The sequence below is a fragment of the Halichondria panicea genome, chromosome 2, assembly GCF_963675165.1.
Source record: "Halichondria panicea chromosome 2, odHalPani1.1, whole genome shotgun sequence".
Taxonomy (NCBI): domain Eukaryota; kingdom Metazoa; phylum Porifera; class Demospongiae; order Suberitida; family Halichondriidae; genus Halichondria; species Halichondria panicea.
This window is the reverse complement of record NC_087378.1, coordinates 1,585,320-1,605,036: the sequence shown is the minus strand read 5'-3', so window position 1 is coordinate 1,605,036 and position 19,717 is coordinate 1,585,320. Positions and strand designations below refer to the sequence as shown.

Sequence of the window (19,717 nt, the reverse complement as noted above, 5' to 3'; positions counted from 1 at the left end):
TTAGTGTTATCCATGGGCTAATGAATATCCTTACTACCCACTTGAATATTAACCACACTTAATAAAAAAATTTATTTGTACAACTCACAAAGCAGCTAAAAATTGGATAACTATGGCTTAAAAGTGTTCACAGTCCCAGTCCCTCAACCTCCTTGTTGACTGGGAACTCTACAGTATAGTAGATGGTCACAGAGCGACTCTCTCCAGGGCCTAGCTCTAGACGCCACTCAACATTGTTCTGGGAGTTGAGCTTGGGGTTTGGTGAGGGGGCTCCTTGCTTCTGCTTGGCTATCACTGGCTCCAGAAGTGTCACCTGCAGAGTGAAATATAAAGAGGAATAAGTTCACTGATACATAATTCAATAATTATTATTATGGTAACTATCGAACTACATGTAGGCTAGCATTAGCACACACATAAGCTACAAAAGCAGTCCCTTTACACTGCTGTATCTTATGAAATAGTTACTTAGTACTCACCTTGAGTTTCTCATCCTCGCTCTTGGGCACCTGGTCGGTGAAGGTGATGACAGCTGGTTCACTACGAGTGTTGAGGATCTCCGTCACCTGCTTGTACTTGTACACCACTGTCTTGGAGAAGAGTCCAGTCTCCTCACGAAACCGTGACACTGGCTTGTAGACCACCTTCACTGATAAGTCAACCCCTGTTAATATGAAATTATAATGAACAGTTTTTCAAGTGGTTCTCAGATTGTAAAAACGATCAATAAACTACAAGTGAACACTAGAGAGCCAGCCATGTAAATTTAATCTTCCAAGCTCATACTGGTACTCACCTAAAGAGCAGCCAAACTCCTCGTTAGGGGACACTGAGGCGAGGGTAGTCTCCGTAACGTACGAGTTGTCGAGGAAGACATTTGAGGGGCCGGACAGGAACGGGTACTGAGAGTTGTTAACGGCCTTGGCTCGTAGGAAGGCGTGTTGTGCTAGCTTGGGGACTGTATCGTACTCAAAAGTTGGCTTTAAGTCAATCTGGGCCACATGCACCTATAATGAGAGAGAATAGAAAGTTCATGATTTTATTTATAGTGGACAATTTCGATTCGAAAGTAATCATTGATCTAAACATAGGCCTTTCGAATGGGTAACTGTGAAAATGTACAATCCTATATATCTCAAGATATGAACACTCTAAGTTAGCTACCAAAACGGGCCCATTTCGGACCACTTACAGATTAACATGACTGAGTGGAACGAAATGGTAATTTCAATGCCAGCCCCTTTCACCTTATGGCCCGAGTTGTCGGCAGGTATATTGGTGGGTGTGGATATCTCAAACACTGAGTTGATGAGACCCTCTGAGACCTTAGATGGAGGGGCCTCTATGACAGACGACTCTTCTCCAAATCCAAACCCCGAGTGTCGAGACTTCTTCCTGCAATGAAAGGAGTACATAATAATTATAATGGCAGATTGAAGTGAGTGATCTTTGTATCTAAAAATAGATAGAATGCGACGAATATGAAACTGAATTACTATATCGGTCAGCAACAAGGCAGTTGCCATCAAAACAATCCGATATCATCATTATAAATATGCGCACACTCACTTTCCAGTTCCTCCGCGTAGCTGAGGGTTGAGGTTAGGGATGATGGTCAGCTTGAGTGTCTCCAGGGTGGGGGCAGAGCCTCCTATACTGGGTGTAGCAGTAGAGAGGGACAGGCGAGCATTCAACCTGAGCACAGTACAAGGGCACTCATCGTCAATCAAATAAATACTTATCATGCTATACATGACACTACACTACACAAATTACGTACGTAGTGTGATTGAAATGAGACTTGGCTGAGATGAGACAACAGAAAACAGTAACTGAACAATCTACACACAATCACTGACCAGTCCTCCCCAGTGCTCTGCTTGACAACTCCAAAGTAGGTGACCTGCATGGTCCTCTCACTGCTAGATACCCTCAGGTCATATTTGGGCGTCCAACCCGCATTGGAGACCACGTACGAGATTAGCAGCTGTATCTGTGCAGCTGACTTGACGTCGAGCAGCACACCAATCACTTGCTGTTTAACAGGCTCCGAGGGCTTGCTCAGAAGAGGCTGGAGCTCGTATAATCGCGTGTTGAGCTAGAGGGTGGAGATTATGAAAGGTAGTCATTCTGTATCGGTATTTTTGGGAATCCCTAGGGCTTATTCTAATACAAACACAGGCAATTTGGTAAGTGATTGTTTATTTAAAATGATTATACACACAATGCCCAGGCCACCTTAGTGAGCTCCCTTGCAGTGCTGAGGTCATCAGAGTTGACCTCATCTTTGTCCACCCTCAGTCGCACTGTACGCTCCTCAAATGTCTCCAGGTAACCAAACACTCCATCTACAGTATGAGTAGATGTAGTATCATTACTATTACGCAAACAAGCATACCGATGGTTTTCTGGTCCAGCAAGTCATTAGTGGTGGTCTGACCCCCAGCTGAGAACAGTCCAGTGGAGTACTTGTCAAAAAGCTCGATCTGAGCAGTCATTCTGTCCATTTGTTGTTTCGTTTTTTCCTTCCTTTCTTCGGCAGCTTTAATCTTCTCCTTGAGCTCTGTCACCTCGGCACTAGCATTCTCCCTACTGTCCTCCTCTTCAGTCACAGCTATCTCCTGGTGGGTGGGTGGGTGGTTGTGGATTATAATTTGCACTCTTTACTACGACATGTGCTAACGGTGAAGTGGTGGGTGGAGGGTTACATGCATACTCTATCTTGTACCTGGAATGAAACCTCAGTAACACTGGCTGGCCCGATTCCATCCACTCTGATTGAGTCTTTGTCCAGAGATTTTGAGATATTTTTGATAACCACCTCAGCACTGCCTGGCTCGAGATCCACTGTCACCAATCTGGTCACCTAGAAGAAATAGAATACACAGTAGATACAAATCAGCATAATTATACATTTATGTAGTAGTCATTAATTATACTAATTACCTCAGCTCTGTCTGGATAGACCACTACTGAGTGGACTGTACAGTCTGGAATAGATATCTCCTTCTTCTGTGAAGGCTTCTCTTCGCCCTCATCTTGCTTTACTTCTTCCTTAAGCGGCTGCTTCTCTAGCTCTTCTGTTGACATTTTGGCCCTACCCTTGGAAATAGTAGTCTATAGAGCTAGAGCTGGTTTCTGCTAATTAACAGTTAAGGGGAGGGGCTTGCACTGCCTACAATGTCTATCTCACACGTGGAGAGATATACAAAGCTGCTAGACTTTAACACTGGGTACATTGTCTAGGGAGATTTATGATGGAGGAGTGGCGCAGGAAAAGAATCGAAGAAGTGTATGCCAAGTGGGAGAAGAGAGGGAGAGGATCTTCATCTGCACCCTTTAGCTCTCACAGGTACTAGGTAGAGTTATGTCAACGACTCGACTGCATGTATATATCTACAAGGTACTGGGTCAACAGTGGTTTAATACATGCATGAAGTGCAAGCGCTTGTCTATGAGATACACATTACTGGATTGTATACTTCCCTGCAGCAGGCCGTCAGCTGTGCGGGGTCGTCTCCCCCGTTACCCTAATGGATCTGTTGGGGGTAGGAGCACCAGACATGGAAGACAGAGTTTTGTGAGCTGGAATTATGTATCTGTACTGGTGTATATCACAGTATGCCAACAAAATGCTATTCTAGTATAGTAGGAAATTTATTGCATCATTCATACTTACTGGACCAGTGATTACCACATGTTACTCTCTATGCAGGGGAGGTCATCATTTGTCCCAAGCCTGGGTATTGATGCCAATGCTCTGCACACTGCCACTGTGAACAAGTTCACCAGCATCTCTCGTTGTTGTCAGCATTGCCTACCTTCAAGCAGGGTAAGTCAGCTCATAATTATCATCGATGAGCTCTCTTTGCATGTAGACAAAGTTTTATGCTGATGACGGTCCTGGCTCTGGACTGCAAGATATCTTGCTCATTGACAGAAGACAGTATGGGTATGCTTTCAATGTTCTATTCATACATTGTTAGTATCCTTGTACCATAACACACACTCCTCTTCATTCCTGCAAATAATTCAACCATGTGCATGTACAGCTCACACTAGTCTCGAATTCCAGCCAGTTCTCATTGTAGCATGGGAGGGAGAGAACGGTTCTCTCCCTCTTCCAGCCGGTTCTCATTGTAGCCCAGCCGGTTCTCATTGTAGCGTGGGAGGGAGAGAACAGTCTCTCCCTCCCACGCTACAATGAGAACCGGCTGGAATTCGAAACTACAGCTCACACACTATCTCACTAACTACCCCTTTCACAGTGGGATCCTGGGACGGTGGTTTCCCTATCTTACTCATGTAATCTGTACCTCACTTGACTACAACATGAAGGACCTCAGGGCAGACACCCTTAACTCAGCAGGGTACATTCATTCTACTAGGCTCTTTGTTCGATAGCTATTTACTAGCACTTTTCACTATACAGGATTGTAGATGCAATTGAAGCTTGTGCGCAAGCAAAAGCAGAGAGTGGTGAGTACGTATGTAATGGCTTCTGGTTATTAGTAATAAAGAAATTGTTGCTGTTACAATTAATCAACTGTGGTATTCTCAGAAATCATAGGTTACTTGCTTTTGTATATTTGAAGTAAATACCTAGCATAAGTGTTAGACAGGATTCCACTATGTACCTTAATGGCTCTCTAGCTAATTATATGATATCCAACTACACTCCCGTCCCTAAATGAAAAAACGGCTAACACAAGTAGGGACGATATTTGTCTGTTTCTACTCTAGATGACTCCACTTTTGAGGAAGCATTGAAAGAACAACAGGAGCGAGCCAGGAGCATTGTGTACAGCATGTCTTCTGGTGTCAGCAAACCAGTGCTAAGGTACATACGAGGTGCTCATGTGATAGGTACGAGGTGCTCATGTGATAGTATTAAGGTGGCTGTTTCTTGTCTGTATGTGCAGGTTTGTGGCGTGGATCCTGTTTCATGTGTTCAAGCAGCTATTCAATCAGATCAGCTTGCAAAAGAAACATGTACACATGCTCAGAGAAGCACAAAAGGTTAGTCAAGTTTTGGTTGTATCGATTATAAATATAACCCCTTTTTTCTGCAGCGTGGTGTACCTATTGTGTTCCTACCCTCCCATAAAAGCCACTTGGATTACATCATCCTAACCTTTGTACTCTTCAATCTTGGAGTTCACATACCCCGTATTGCTGCCGGGGACAACCTTCAGCTCCCATTTGTATCGTAAGTACAAGTAGTCACAATAGTGCTTTTTTATTCTCAACTTCATCATTTTCAACATCATCAATGAGAATTGACAATTGAATTTAAGCTGATCTAAAAAAAACTGGTTCTCTTGTTTTGATTTAGTGATTGAAAAAAAGGGGGGGGGGGACACACTTCAGTCTTAGACAGCCTGTCCACTAGCTCTATGCAGTTACCCTGATACCGTGAGGAACACCACTGGCACACTAACTAGTAGACTCTGTGATGTGGGGACCCACCAAACCTGAAAGATTGCTGGGACGACCCGGCATAAGCACTGTGGCATACGTTCATCTATAATTATACCTAGTTTCACTGATTATTAATGTTGTTCATGGCTGCTTCAGGAGCACGGGAGTTCCTGGCTGCCTATACCCAACATTCCAAATTCTTGTATATATGTAATATAATTATGTTGTGACGAAAATTCTCAGTTAATAGTGACATACATACTAATAATTCTCTAGTAGACGATAACATACTTACTAACAAATGCTCAGAGTTAACATATATATTATAGTACTTCAAGTTCATAGTTGTTTCCGTTAAATACAAGTAAGTTAGGCAACAGTTTCTTCGATGGTCATCTCCTCGGTGGGCACTTCAGCGATGCTTTCCTCCACAGTCTCCGTCATACCGTCGGCGATACTTTGCACCTGACTTGCGTCCATCGTCTCTGCAAGGGTTTGGGCTATGCTCTCCACTTGTGCTGCCTCCAGAGTCCGGGCCACTGTCTCTCCGACTGTTTCCATCAGGGTTTCGGCAATGCTTTGTATCTGGTTTGGATCCAGGTCAATGTTTCGGTGTGCGTTTTTTGCCAACGAGTCGGCAATGCTTTTCTTGACAGTTTCCTCGATGCTCTTGGCTATCATGAGTGCATTCTCGTCCCCTCCACCTTGTTTGACAGAGTCTTGAATCGTCCTGGCTAAATTGAGACAGGCTTGGATATCGACCTCACTAAAATCTTCTTGCGTAATTTGGATTGCATCAGGAACTACAGATGCCTCAGGAGAAGTGGTGGAAATTGCCTCGTCATTGCTATCGACTTTGTGGCGATTCAGGAACTTTTCAAGCCAGCCACGGCTTGCTTTGAACGGCTTCTCTCCAGTATGTAGCTCAAGGGCCTTGGCTTGAATCTTGGAGTGTGTTGGTTTGACGGGTGACTCGTTTATCCAGGAGACTAGCGTCTTTTCTAACTCTGGGAGCAAGGGATGGCATCCAGACTTTCCCACTCGCACTTTGCCAGGTGGTAATGTGGCAAGGAGCTCTTTCTGTTTACGCCATTCTCGCACTCGTTTCTCGTCAACGTTGAAATGACGCCCCGCACCCCGGTTAGAGACCTTCTCTGCATACTCCACCGCCTAAAGGGAAAACAAACAAAGAATAAAATTAGAACATATTTGGTACATTCAAAGCCACGTCTACATGATTTACATTTTTAAGGTAAACAAGCGTTTAATTAACACTCTACAGACATGATAGATAATTAAAGCTAGACAGATACTTCACCTTTAGTTTGAAGGCAACATCATACTTCCTCTTCTTGTTCGGTGTGGACTGCCCAGGAGTGGAGACAACACTGATATCTGGAGACACAACATTCATTGGAGTAGTCGGCACTTCAAGTGGTGGCTCTATCAGTGGCTGGGAGTCATCTTGAGGCAAGGACTGGATATGTTCTTTTTGGCCCCTCCAACCACGTACCATCCTCTCGTCTACACTGAATTCTCTGGCAGCCTCTCGGTTCGAAGTCTTCTCGGCATGTTCGATAACCAATAGTTTGTAAACCGGCGCGTATTTCCTTCTCTTAGTAGCCGTCTCCTCGGTATTTACCACGTCCAAACAAGCTTGGATATCGATTGCGTCTCCTTCGCCGGGAATGATCTGAGATATCACTGAGTCCACATCCATTGTCATCACTGGGCTTGCTGTGGGGATTCCTCCACTGGAGCTTAATCGATGAGCATGCAGGCTGTGCCGATGCATGAATTTGTCAAGCCAACCACGACTGGCTTTGAAGTCCGCTACCTCATTAGCATTAAGCTCGAGAGCTTTCGCTTGAATTTGCACATTTGTTGGTCGCTTCGGCTGAGTTTTGATCCATTCCACAAGCGTCTTTTCTAACTCAGGAAGTAACGGTCGAAGTCCAGAGTTTCCCATCTTTCGCTCAAGTTTTTCTGGTGGTAAAGCTTCCAGTCGCTCCTTCTGTTTTCGCCATTCTCGCACCATCTTGTCGTCAATGTTGAACTCTTTCGCAGCTGATCTATTTGTGTTTTCTTCAGCTCTTTTAATAACTTGTAGCTTGAAGGCTGGGGTAAACGACCTCTTGGGGGTTCTTTTGTTAGATGGTGTCTGTGGTGCAGGTGGAGCCGGTGGTGATAATGCTGGTGGTGGGCTTGGTTCAGGCGGTAACTTCTGTAGCTCATCTTTCTGTGCTCTCCATTCTTGTACAAGCTCCTCTTCTATCTCAAACACTACAGTAGCACTTTGGTTACTGTTTTTCTCTACAAACTCGATCACATCAAGCTTGGGAGAAGCGTTGTCGTCGGCATTCGTATTCGAGGTGTCGTCCGCCATGTTTCAAGATCAAACTCTCTTTCACTTTTGTTACCCTCTTTGTTACCTTTATTCTCTAATCGAGGCCCGCCCGCGGGTATTTGAAGTCATTTACCCGCGGCTATACATAGAAACCGTGTAATTATTATTGGCATTTGCAATACATGTACATCTCTTCTCTATCATGTTACTTGTTACTGTAGGTGGATGGTATGTCACCTGGGTGGTTTTTTTATCAAGAGGAAGCTCGACTCTGCAGCTGGGAAGGATATCCTTTACAGGAAATGCTTACACGAGGTACTGAGTGACAATTTAGTTGGTGTTTACCATTAATTTTTTATCATTAATTTACCCACAGTATATGGAGCGTTGCTTGCTAGCGAATGAGAACATGGAGTTCTTTTTGGAGGGCTCTCGTTCTCGCAGTGGGAAGCTCAACTCTCCAAAAGCTGGTCTACTCTCTGTGCTCATGGACACTGTTCGAGAGGGTAATCCATATTATAGTTGACCACTATAATCTCCGTCTCATTCCCATATCCCATATCCCATTATTTGATTCCTGCATACGGTAATACTATACGTGATACGTGATACGTGATACGTGATACGTGATACGTGATAGATTGGATTCTTAATAATTGACAGACCGTTTCGTTCCTGCAGGTATTGTTGAAGACATTTTAGTGGTCCCTGTGAACATCTCCTATGACAACCTACTGGAGAAGAACTTTGTCCGTCACGAGCTAATGGTGAGGCTCGTGCGACTGGTCAGTTAATGTACTTACTATTTTCAGGGAGGGAACAAGAAACCTGAAACATTCCGAGACCCTATCCGAGGAGCGTGGTACATGCTGACCACAAACATCGGCTCTGTCAGTATCGACTTTGCTCAACCATTCTCCTTGCAGGTGAGTTCTCTCCCAATTCAACCACACACACTCATAATTCACACAGGAGTACCTTCACTCTGCACACGTCTCTAACTCCTCCCTCCTCGAGATGTCCGGCCTCTCCCGCTCCCGCTCGGTGATGAACCTCGTGGAGCACGGCCACAGACGACTTGTGACAGCAGCCTCTCATCACATCATCTATGGTGAGCAAACAACACAGCGTATTCCGTAGAGCATATTATGTAGAATTGTTAAAGGACAGCCAGGGAAATTAAGTGGCATAAAGTTGGCTCTGTAACTAGACTTCTGATGGTCCAATTTCAACGATTTTCTGAAAGCTTAGAAGGAGCTCTTCCAGATGATGGTATACTCAAAACCCAAATTATTAGTCTCCTCTGTGCAGACATAACTCAGTGTACCAGCCTGATGTCCACCTGGATGGTTGCCTTCCTCCTACTCTTTAAACACAGAGAGGTAACCATGCACGCCTCACATACGCGCTGTCAAAATTATCCTCTCTCTTTGTCTATAGGGTGTGAGTGTCTCTGAACTCATTGAGAGCTACAAATGGTTGGAAGACAAAGCAGCGTCCAATGGAAGGTCAGTGGTTGCAAACTAAACCCTCCCCAATTACCCCTCTCCACAACTATAGGGCGGTCTCGTTCACTGGTGAGACCCCAGAGGCTGTACACTATGCCCTACACCACCTCGGTGGTCTGGTGATAGTCACGAACCCTCACTCTAGTAGTCTAGACAAAGGTATGGAGCCAAAGAATGGTCTTGTGCAGTCCGACATGGTGGTCAGTCCTCAACTGGAATTGCCCGATGTGTTTGCTCTACTGCATCTGGCCAATCAGGTGTCATCACTGCTCATGATTGAGGGGGTCATCGGTGAGTGTGTGCGGTGTGTGTGTGTATGTATTTTATAAACGAGAAGGATTTTACATAATCATTCGTTCTACTCAGCTGCTAGTATCCTCAGTGCTATCTCAGAGGACCTGCAGAGTGGAGGCAGCAATTGTAAACTAGAAGTGGACAAGGAAGAGGTAAAGACTTGCCTTTTACGTACCCAACCTCCTTTATGTACCGGTACTATAGCTCATAGTTCCCTGGTAAATACACTCAAATGGGATGAATAACCACGAACATTTGTACCCTCAATATATACCCGCTGTACGGTACATACCCAACCTCCATTGTTAACCTTGCTACAGGTGCTTGAAGATGCACAGGTCCTCTGCAAATTGCTAGCCAGAGAGTTCATCTTTGCTCCTGTAAGATTACATCAGACGTAATTTGCTCCCCTGATTATTGTCCGTGTATTTTTTCAGCCGTGTGTCGATCTGTGGAGTGTTCTCAACGATGTTCTGGAGTCGTTCATTGTGTCTGAGTTGTTGAGTGTGCCCTCGGAGCGAGTGGGTGGTGGGCGAGTGCTACGCACACCTCAAGAGATGGACAATGACGACACGGTCGAGTACACTAGTGGAGTCACCTTGAATGTGAGTAATTAAGCACGGTACCAATATAATGCTGTTAACAGTACGTACTGTACAATAGTGAAGCGCTTGCATGTATGTACGTTATGTACCATAGTATGCTGATTGTATACGTACATGATTTCCTCTGCAAACAGTTCTATGTATGCAATTGAAATGCATTTGATGTGGTTCGCTAAAAAAAATTTTTTTCTCATAGGTGAACCATAGTGCAGACAGTATTCGTCACTTGACGTTCCTGAGTAGGATTGTGGCCGTGTTGGCTGAGAGCTACTGGATGACATGTGTGACTCTGTGTCAGTTGTCAGATGGCGAGGAGGTACAAGGTGTGTGGGTGTGCACGGGGTGTAGCTGTGGGTTACTGGTTTTTTGGTACTCAGAACGTGAGTTTCTAAAGCAACTGAGAGACAAGATGGTGGAGAAGACACAAAGAGGAGTACTCAATTATGGTGAGCCTATAACATGATCACTTCTAAACATAGGACACTTTGGGGCCATTAAAAATATATCACACTTGTCTTTTGTGAAGACGTTGTCCTTATTCGAACACTGTTTTGTGTTGAAAAAGTAAATTTTGAGGATGAACGCACTGTCCTTTGTAAAGGGTATTATACAGTGTTTATTGGGGGGTCAGATCCTCTATATTGTGCATTTCCTTTTTACAATTATACATAATTATTGTTTGCCTATTGAAAACCCAACATTTTCTTCTCTCTACAGTTGAGAGCTGCTCGATGGACACTCTCCGCAATTGCCTCAAGTCCCTAACAGACATGGATATGGTTGCTTATAGCAACGGGAACTTCCAGGTGAACAACTTTGAGAAGCTCATTGAATTGGCAGATTACCTCGTTGCTTTTAAGTATTAAGCCAAAAATTTTGAAACTGACTCAGTTCAATTTTATGACAGCCTTCATGTTAATCATGCACCCCCAACAATTAATTTGAATGCTGTTTTGTTTAGAGCTAATAGCTAAATTCATTGTATTTTACCCTTCACGTACACACGTTATTTCTTTGGTCAACAATTATGCTTAAAAAAAATGTTACAGTACGAGTACAAACAAAAGCAACACTTATAATAGTATGCAGTGCTATGAAACGTTCAACAAGAGGTCCACAGCATGAGCAAGGTTGTCCACGACTCTGTCTGGCTTCACCGTAGGGTGTCTCTCATCCTCTGGCCTATGGGGTGGGGTGTATAATGAGAATATGATATGAGTATAATTATGTGCATGGTTACCTGTATTTGCCGGTTTTGACGAGCACTCCTGCCATCCCACACCCCTGTGCTCCACCCACATCATTCAGCACATCGTCCCCAATCATCACAGCCTGAGAAGAACCAGAAATTCAATGATTATACACTGACACAGTATGAAGATACAGAGAACAAACATGGAAACAGTACATCTTAGAAAGGTTCACAGGCATACCTCCTCGGGAGGCACTCTAAGATCAGAGAGGGCACTCTTGAAGAAAGAGGGGGCTGGCTTTCCTATTACAGTGGCCTCGGTCCCAGAGGCAAACTATATGTAGTATAATTATACTGTACAAGATACATACTTGCATGTACAGGTCACAAACAAACCTCTAATGCTTTTGTGAAAGGTCCGACATCCAAAGTCAATTCAGAACCCTCTCTATAGTAGCGCCTGGAGGACAGAGTCAATCAACAGCAAGCTGGCTACATGACCTTGTACTCACCCTCTCCCCAAAGAGATGAGGTGTCCTGGACTTCCTTGAGAAATGAGGATCTTGAATGCAATGTTCATGTTGTCATAAGTGAACTCATGTGCGGCATCTCCAAGGACTACTGCATTCGGATTGGTGGTGTCCACAGTTACGTAATCCTGTCGTGCGTCTGGGTGAACTAAAGGAAATACAATGCAGGTATTATAATTATGTTGGTAGCTGGTTTATTAGTTTACAATTAGTACAAGCATTTGTAGTCAAGCATTTGATCATGCTACAAGCAATTGACAGACATAAATTATTGACCTATGCAGTACAAGTATTTGCTCGTAGTATACAAGCCCAGAATAAGTGCAAGGTACCAGTCCTTATGCTACTGGGAACTCACTAAGTAGGAATGGCCTGAGATTGTTCTCTAAGAGGTACTGCACACAAGCTGGGGCTGGAGAATAGACCTCCTCTTCAGTGAGGGTGAAGCCATGCCGTGTCAGCTTCTCAACCAGGGCTCTCCGGGTGATCTGAGTCTCGTTAGTGCAGAACTTGAGCTTGTAACCAGCCTCTTTCAGTCTGTCATTGAGATTTAATTATTATTTATGCGCTATATACACAGTAATTATTTGAAGTAGAACGTACATTTTGCAAGACTATGGCACCATAGATGATACAATACTGACGTCAGTACTATATCATCTATTCTGGGAGAAATGTCAACCCAATTATTCGAGAGGTGCTACGATTTACTGTAGGGTATACCATTGTTTGTTTGTACCTTGCTACAGCCTGGGGTGACCCAGGAATGACATGTCCTCCTCCCTCACCACTGTTATACAGCACTCCAGTGATGTCCAGCAGCAGAGCAGATATCTTCCTGCTACTGTTCAGCAGTCCACCAGACATTGTTTTATTGCTAATAAAAAGGGTCGACAAATAATAAGCTGATATTGATTCTGGAGTAGAGAGGTTTCTATCTATCACACCATTACCACAAATTGCAGATGGAGAAAAGGGTGCTGAGAGTTGGCAGGGGACTCTATTGTCCAAACGAACAAGCAAGCGTGGTGGTGGACTTACTGGGGAAATGGCAGACATTAGATGGAGCTGAGAATGTCTTTGACAACAGAGGACACCATTCCATTATAATAGGTAGAAGTGTGTTGTTTTTCAACAACAACATTTACTTATGCATTTTCACACAGATGAAGCTGTTGACCCTCTTTCTCAAGCTCTTGAAGATGCGATCTGCTCAATGAAGTTAGAGGAAGAGTGTGACATCACATTAACGATGGATACGACCCTAGCCACCAGTCCAATGTTGAGGGAAGCACCACACAACTGTGTACTCTCATACACCATACACCTTGTCTCGTTTGTGAGAGCACCAGAGGTGTGGTCACTGTCAGCACAGAACAGACAAACACTAGCATCACAGCACAAGGCTATTGGAACAGAACAGTTCAAAATCAATAACGTCTATGGTGCATCGCTACACTACTCAAAAGCTCTCAAGTATGTCATTTCGATTGATTCTCACACAACGGAAAGCGATGCTCTGAAAAAGACACTGTATCTAAACTTGGCTGCCTGTCAGTTGAAGTTAAAGCAATATTCTAATGTGATCAAGAATTGCAATTGTGTTCTGGAGAGTGGTGTGGATGATGTAAAGGCTTTGTACAGAAGAGGACAAGCGTTAGCTGCAATGAATGATTTTGATGGGGCCAAACAAGACTATTTGAAAGTGTTTGAATTAGAGCCGAACAACACGGCCATTGTGAAGCTACTACGTCAACTTGAAGACAAAGCCAGAGCTCATAACAGTAAATTCAGGGACGCTCTAAAGGAAATGTTTAGTTGATAGCTATATAGAGTGCCTGGTACATGCCATGATTGTTGTGTAAACTTTTTGAGCTCATTTCTTAAATCATCTTTGACTATTTGTCAATATGCATGGGACCCAATTAGAGGCTGCATGGTGTTACAATAGTGTACTTAGCTACATGTACATGTTAAACACAATGATGACATCTCCGGTGGTGGTGATGGTGATGCATCTCATACATGTTTGTCAACTATTGGCTGGTTCCCATTGTATCATATGGACAAACAAACAAACGGTCGGAGAAAGGAATAGCTGGCACACAAACACAGCGAATTATCAAAACATTAGCACATAATCCCTAATAAGAACACAATATAGTTGCATAGTTCAGTGTTTAAACTAGCGCTCACATACATATAGATAATACACACAGTCATGTTTGTCATGAGCAACATGATTTAGGTCCACTGCAACAACCTCCACTAAGAGCTTTAGGAGTGGTCATTTCTATTGATCCCCCAGCAACTTTGAATGGATCAACCGTGAGGTATCCGGAGATCTTGGGGTAGGGAGTGGTGATTGAGGGGGAGGGACCAACAATCGACACATCCATGGGCAGTTGGGACAGTAGAGTAGCCGTGGATTCAGGCATTGGCACCTTTGTATTAGCCTGCATGTGTATGCATGCATGCATGTATGTGGGAGTGTAAAAGGGAGATTGCATATTGCATATACATATAATTATGATTGTACAAATCTAACTAATTTTGGTAATTTACTAATAATGTAATGGTAACCAACCAATAGCTCTCCCTGGTAAGAGAACTTCACACTCTTCTCATGGCCACTGATACCTCCTGTATTTATTATAGTCATGCAATACCAATAATAAATATAAATAAAGCCGACGTAAACAGTAGAGCTGACCTTTGTACTCAACATCCACAATGGGGTCATCAGTGTTGCATTTGTCCCAGGAAGTCTTGATCAGACGATAAGTGGCTGTACAGAACTTGAGATCAGGTGAGCCAGCTTCCGCTGTATGTGGAAATAGCATCCATTGATCATCTCACCAGATATAACAAATCACACAAGATGATGTAAACGTATGTTTTTATTGCATGCAGTCCAGTTATTAGGATTTGCATGATCACAATGAACGCACCTAATAACTGTGACACTGTGTCATTGTCGCTAGTAAAAGTGACAGACGTCACAAGAATGGGTGGAGCAAATCCAATGTCCATTGCCAACTGAACGAGCTCTGTCCACTTGAGAGCACCAGACAAACACTCTCCTGCGGGTATGTCAAAATGTGTTCACTAGTATGGTCTCAGGCAGGATGCATAATTATATTTATAAAATTTATTTATACATTAGGAAGTAAGACTTCACCTACGCGACCATGTTGGGAACAATTCTGAGTGTATCAATTGCACTCTTTGTGTCAATTCCACTAGACAGGAACACACAAGGAAATGTCTTTATGTGCTCCTGCCCTATAGGCATTCATGGTTGACTCTATAACAGACCACGATAGTGCTGAGCCTAACAATGACATCACTGATGAATCAGGGTATATTTACACTGGGAACACAGCAGAATGCTGATATAGTTGCACCACAAAGACACTGCAGCATAATAGACAATGAATCACATTATCATATTTCACAGGCTGCATATGTAATCAGGAGTGATGAATGAATATTCATGCACTCCTGATGTGGTTGGTGTTGACCAATGAACTCACCCCAAAGTACAGAGTTGTCCTTTAGCGCCTGAGGCATCTCCTGGTTTGTGTAGATGTCGCTAAAGTACATTTGTCCCCCGGGCTGTGTAGATTGAATACAAAAACACATAAAAGCCTTTTATGCATAGGTGAAATATGAGACACCAGTAAAATGAGCATGTAGCAGAGAAAGAAAAAAAATGAATCATGCAACCATCCACATTCCTCACTTTGAGCACTCTATACGCTTCTCTGAGCACAGCTCCTTTATCTGGGGATAAGTTTACAACACAGTTGGACCTGAATAACAAATGGAATCAAATATCTACCATAATTGTCGGACACACACTTACACAATAAAGTCAAATGTTTCACTCTCTATCCCTGCTTTATCCAGACACTCTATGTAGCCTTCTTTGAACTCCACGTTGGGACAACTGTAGCCAAACTTCTCCGTGTGATAGTCAACGTATCTCCTAGCAACATCTAGCTGCAATAGCATAAATGAAATAACTCGTGCATTACAGTGAATCTCCAGAAGCACTTAACATAATTATGAATGTCATGTATTGAGAACCCATAACGAAGCTAGCATTCAGCAAAGTCTAGTTATTGCTAAAATGCACGGCATACATTCATTGGATGGTGAAAGCAATGTCTTTCCAGGAAGCAATTGAATTCATTTCAGCTCATGCAATTCTCATCAACCGGCACTATACACTACACAGCCGTAGAAAGTTGAAACATCACAGTATACATAACGATGTAGTACATGCACACACATGTAGGTAAACCCACACAATGAAACTACAAACTCGAAATGCAATCATGAAAAAAAAACATTGCAGCCATGTGGCTATGTATTACTAAATGCCTGAAAAAATCAGGTATGTGAAACACTCAAGCGTACTTGTTCCTTGGTCATGTCCACACCCACCACACGGCCCTCCTCCCCAACTAGCCGACTCAGCACAAAACAGTCAAGCCCTGCCCCCGAGCCAAGGTCCAACATGCTACGGCCCTTCACCCCCTCAGGGATAACTGCCCCACACCCATAGTTCCTGAAATGAGTACAGTACATAGGCTTGTGTACATTGTCAGGTTATTTAACAATTTGCTTGTACAATGCCCAAGATTTCCATAGAGGATACCAGAATATGCACTCCTGAAGATACACACAAGAATAGTTATGTATAAGGGAGCTTGTACACTAGGTTGTTTACAGTACTGAGTAACAACTGTAGCATTAACAAAACATGAATTCACTTTTGTATTATCTCAGGATGAATAAGAGCTGTCGCCTCTCTAATGGGGCGAGTCATGGCACTCTTGTCCATCGTGCAGGCGTTGGTGGCGAGGTCATCAGTGGTCTGTATGGTGTGTCCATAGTAATCCTTTACCTTGTCGTACACTCCTGTATCATTAGCACTCTCCATAATGATCTGTGTGCACGTGTGTGTGGGTGTGCATATCAATATTGTGTGTACTATACTGTGTGCATTATATCAATATTGTGTGTGTGTATACTGTATACATGTGCGTGAGGCACCTGATTTGCGTACGCAATCATAAGCAAATTATTGCGCAGATTGCACCATTATTATTAAAGTTAATGTTCCTGTAGCGAGGAACTGCTGACATGGAACACAGCTGCACAGCAGATATCAGCTACACAAAACAGCTACACAAAACAGCATCACTACAGCTGCCCCCATACTATATTATTATTACAAAGACAATGAGTGGTAACCATAATTAAAATGGTGTACGTACGTAATTTAAATTAAAATAATCAGTGCGATACCCAAAGAACAAAGAGGTGTTATAATTCTAAGCAATGTGCTCAAGAGGAGCCGTTTCTGGTTTCTGGTACGTACAGTGTAGGCGACCATAGATAGTAGAGAGGTGACCCTCATAGAGTGCATTTCGATAGTCTGATACAAACTCAGAAGCCTGAAGGCCATCTCATTATTACAGCCTGCACATGCACACACATTGGTCTGCCCGGTATAAACAGACAAAAGAAACTTGCCTCCCCGGTTTAGATTGTCACGTATCTTCCAGAACCAGCTCGCCCAGCTCAGTGCCTTAGGATCCTGGCACTTCCTGCATGCTATAAACTGACCTCAACCTAATTTGCTCTAAAAATAACTCTACAAGCAATGACGTTTACTAGACCATTAGAGTGCGAGATAAGGTCACACACCTTATATAAAAGCTATTTCACTTCCCACAAGTTCAAATCATTGTGCACATCTATTAAATTGTCTAGAATCAAACGCAATAAAGTAATAACGACAATGCTGTCTCTATTATCTGTAAGCCCAATGGAAGCCGAGCTCTCCCCAATCAGTGTGGACTGTCTTGCAAGAGAACTGGAAGGATGCTGTTTAGTACTACTGGTAGACATCAGACCAAGCTCACAGCACTGCAGCAGCCATATACAGAGCTCAGAGAATATTAACTTCACTAACATACTGCTCAGGAGACTCACGAAAGGAGTCGTGAAGCTGAACACACACGTATCAAACCAAGAGCTTGTGGAGAAGCTCACGCAGCGGGACCCAAGCTGCACCAAACTAGTACTCTACGACAACACTTCCAAGAAAGGATGCATCAAGTCTGAGCTCACCAAGCATGCAGAGGTGCTGTACAAGACGTGCAGTCAGTCGACTTCCACTCAAGTATACTACCTGGATGGTGAGTCAAGCTTGCACATTTATTGTGTGGGCACAATATAAATTATGGCACAATACATATTTAGTCTAGCCGGCCTTCGCTGCCAGCTTGGCATGATCTCACTAGTTACACCCACCATTCCCACACAAGCAATGCAATCAATGCTTCACACCTCCACAGGTGGATTCACTGCCTTCTCTGAGCACTACCCCACCCTCTGCGAGGCGAACTCACCCAAGAGCTCCCACGCACCTATTGGGATCTCACTCAGTGCCAGTCTCCCGATTAACTTTGCACGTTCTGCCACTCGACAACAACCACAAAGAGCACAGACTCCCCTGGAGGACGAAGCCAGTCGGTTTGGACCCCCTGTGGAGATCTTACCATTCCTTGTATTGGGGTGTGCAAGAGACTCGAGCAACTTGGCATTGCTACGGGAACACGATGTGACCGCAGTTCTTAATGTGTCCCACAACTGTGTCAGCCATTTTAAGGAGTTGTTTGAGTACAAGATAATCCCTGTGCAAGACTCGCATCAAGCCGACCTCCTCTCACAACTGGACACAGCATTCGAGTTTATAGGTAAGTGGCATACATAATTATGCACAAGTATTTTTGCAATGCTTCAGAAGATAGCGCTAGGCAATGGTGACAGAATAAACATTTAGCACTGTCTTTAGCACTTTGTGTGTGATATGTTAATCTGTATTCACAGCTATATTAGCACTATGTACATGTATACTGAGTTAGTTATTTTTTTACAATCTGAAAGCCACTGTTTCATAACTTTCATTTCTCACTCCTTGCAGATTCGATTAAGGCCAAAGGTGGCAAAGTGTTTGTACACTGTCATGCTGGAATCTCGAGATCAGCCACAGTCTGTATCGCATACATTATGAAACACAGGGAACTGAGTCTATCAAAATCCTACGACTTTGTGAAGCAGAAGCGACCATGCATCTCACCGAACCTTCACTTCATGGGACAGCTGTTAACATACGAAAAAGGTCTCCAAGAAGAATCTCCTAATAAAGATTCTGCTCTGTTCTTTGAACCCTCTCTTCCAATGGACATTGAGAGTATTCCTGTCTCTATCATAGCTACTCCTCACGAGCAGCCCATGTCTGGTGTTGACCGAGGCTTCAGTCTGCGTCTACCACTCCAGTTCACGTCTATTAGTGACAGAAAGTGTCGCTTAAAGAGAAAAGTACCGTCTGCAAGTGCTCCCACTTCAGTAGATATTCCTTCTGTACCAGAAGTGGATGAAACGACGACACCTTCTAACCCCAAATCGATTAGAACGTCTATTGAGATACCCTCATACAACTACGAGCTAATGGGACAATTCTACAGCAGTACAGATGGTATGCTCTACCCTGTGAAGAGTGTGCAGATACAAACAGGCAGTCTACCAGCCACTCCAGTGGAGAGCCCTCGCCATATGCCCACACTGACAACGTGCAGAACTCAAATAATGAACTTACAATCAAGTTTAGGCAATTCAAAACCTTTGGACACTTCACTTAGCCCCTGTAGAGTTGTTGCTTGTAATGGTGGTCGTTATGTTTAGATAAAGTGGTTTTCTGTTTTGGTTTTTCCATTAAAAATTTTCATTGTACATAATTA

General features: G+C 43.5%; 7 protein-coding genes across 7 annotated transcripts; 3 read left to right on the top strand and 4 right to left on the bottom strand.

Moving 5' to 3' along the window:
- Positions 1-57: 57 nt before the first annotated feature.
- On the bottom strand, positions 58-3,155 carry LOC135331290 (protein F37C4.5-like). Its single transcript, XM_064526394.1, has 10 exons — positions 2,947-3,155; positions 2,729-2,866; positions 2,399-2,621; positions 2,239-2,348; positions 1,860-2,098; positions 1,570-1,695; positions 1,248-1,395; positions 797-1,007; positions 480-664; positions 58-313 (listed from the first exon to the last, which is right to left on the bottom strand). Exons 1-10 carry the CDS (start codon positions 3,088-3,090, stop codon positions 128-130), a joined length of 1,710 nt encoding a protein of 569 aa, XP_064382464.1. The 5' UTR covers positions 3,091-3,155; the 3' UTR covers positions 58-127.
- On the top strand, positions 3,154-11,200 carry LOC135331282 (glycerol-3-phosphate acyltransferase 1, mitochondrial-like). Its single transcript, XM_064526380.1, has 23 exons — positions 3,154-3,352; positions 3,493-3,580; positions 3,716-3,832; positions 3,879-3,952; positions 4,269-4,370; positions 4,433-4,479; positions 4,744-4,840; positions 4,923-5,019; positions 5,073-5,209; positions 7,990-8,083; positions 8,145-8,274; positions 8,450-8,535; positions 8,581-8,694; positions 8,741-8,879; positions 9,080-9,150; positions 9,209-9,276; positions 9,329-9,567; positions 9,643-9,722; positions 9,891-9,950; positions 10,008-10,175; positions 10,372-10,498; positions 10,553-10,621; positions 10,893-11,200. Exons 1-23 carry the CDS (start codon positions 3,255-3,257, stop codon positions 11,039-11,041), a joined length of 2,451 nt encoding a protein of 816 aa, XP_064382450.1. The 5' UTR covers positions 3,154-3,254; the 3' UTR covers positions 11,042-11,200.
- LOC135331286 (uncharacterized) lies at positions 5,669-7,852 on the bottom strand. The gene is made up of 2 exons (XM_064526390.1): positions 6,740-7,852; positions 5,669-6,591 (listed from the first exon to the last, which is right to left on the bottom strand). Exons 1-2 carry the CDS (start codon positions 7,805-7,807, stop codon positions 5,791-5,793), a joined length of 1,869 nt encoding a protein of 622 aa, XP_064382460.1. The 5' UTR covers positions 7,808-7,852; the 3' UTR covers positions 5,669-5,790.
- A 16-nt stretch (positions 11,201-11,216) lies between the features above and the next one.
- On the bottom strand, positions 11,217-12,798 carry LOC135331302 (phospholysine phosphohistidine inorganic pyrophosphate phosphatase-like). The gene is made up of 7 exons (XM_064526409.1): positions 12,637-12,798; positions 12,256-12,434; positions 11,880-12,045; positions 11,764-11,827; positions 11,609-11,701; positions 11,416-11,507; positions 11,217-11,357 (listed from the first exon to the last, which is right to left on the bottom strand). Exons 1-7 carry the CDS (start codon positions 12,762-12,764, stop codon positions 11,267-11,269), a joined length of 813 nt encoding a protein of 270 aa, XP_064382479.1. The 5' UTR covers positions 12,765-12,798; the 3' UTR covers positions 11,217-11,266.
- Positions 12,799-12,827: 29 nt separating this feature from the next.
- LOC135331303 (uncharacterized) lies at positions 12,828-13,795 on the top strand. Its single transcript, XM_064526410.1, has 2 exons — positions 12,828-13,010; positions 13,064-13,795. Exons 1-2 carry the CDS (start codon positions 12,863-12,865, stop codon positions 13,717-13,719), a joined length of 804 nt encoding a protein of 267 aa, XP_064382480.1. The 5' UTR covers positions 12,828-12,862; the 3' UTR covers positions 13,720-13,795.
- Positions 13,796-13,944: 149 nt separating this feature from the next.
- LOC135331298 (arsenite methyltransferase-like) lies at positions 13,945-17,601 on the bottom strand. Its single transcript, XM_064526403.1, has 10 exons — positions 17,445-17,601; positions 16,679-16,854; positions 16,323-16,473; positions 15,766-15,902; positions 15,643-15,712; positions 15,434-15,515; positions 14,849-14,980; positions 14,611-14,721; positions 14,485-14,540; positions 13,945-14,353 (listed from the first exon to the last, which is right to left on the bottom strand). Exons 2-10 carry the CDS (start codon positions 16,846-16,848, stop codon positions 14,126-14,128), a joined length of 1,137 nt encoding a protein of 378 aa, XP_064382473.1. The 5' UTR covers positions 16,849-16,854; positions 17,445-17,601; the 3' UTR covers positions 13,945-14,125.
- A 21-nt stretch (positions 17,602-17,622) lies between these two features.
- On the top strand, positions 17,623-19,714 carry LOC135331291 (dual specificity protein phosphatase 1-like). The gene is made up of 3 exons (XM_064526395.1): positions 17,623-18,112; positions 18,272-18,673; positions 18,901-19,714. Exons 1-3 carry the CDS (start codon positions 17,713-17,715, stop codon positions 19,659-19,661), a joined length of 1,563 nt encoding a protein of 520 aa, XP_064382465.1. The 5' UTR covers positions 17,623-17,712; the 3' UTR covers positions 19,662-19,714.
- Positions 19,715-19,717: the final 3 nt, after the last annotated feature.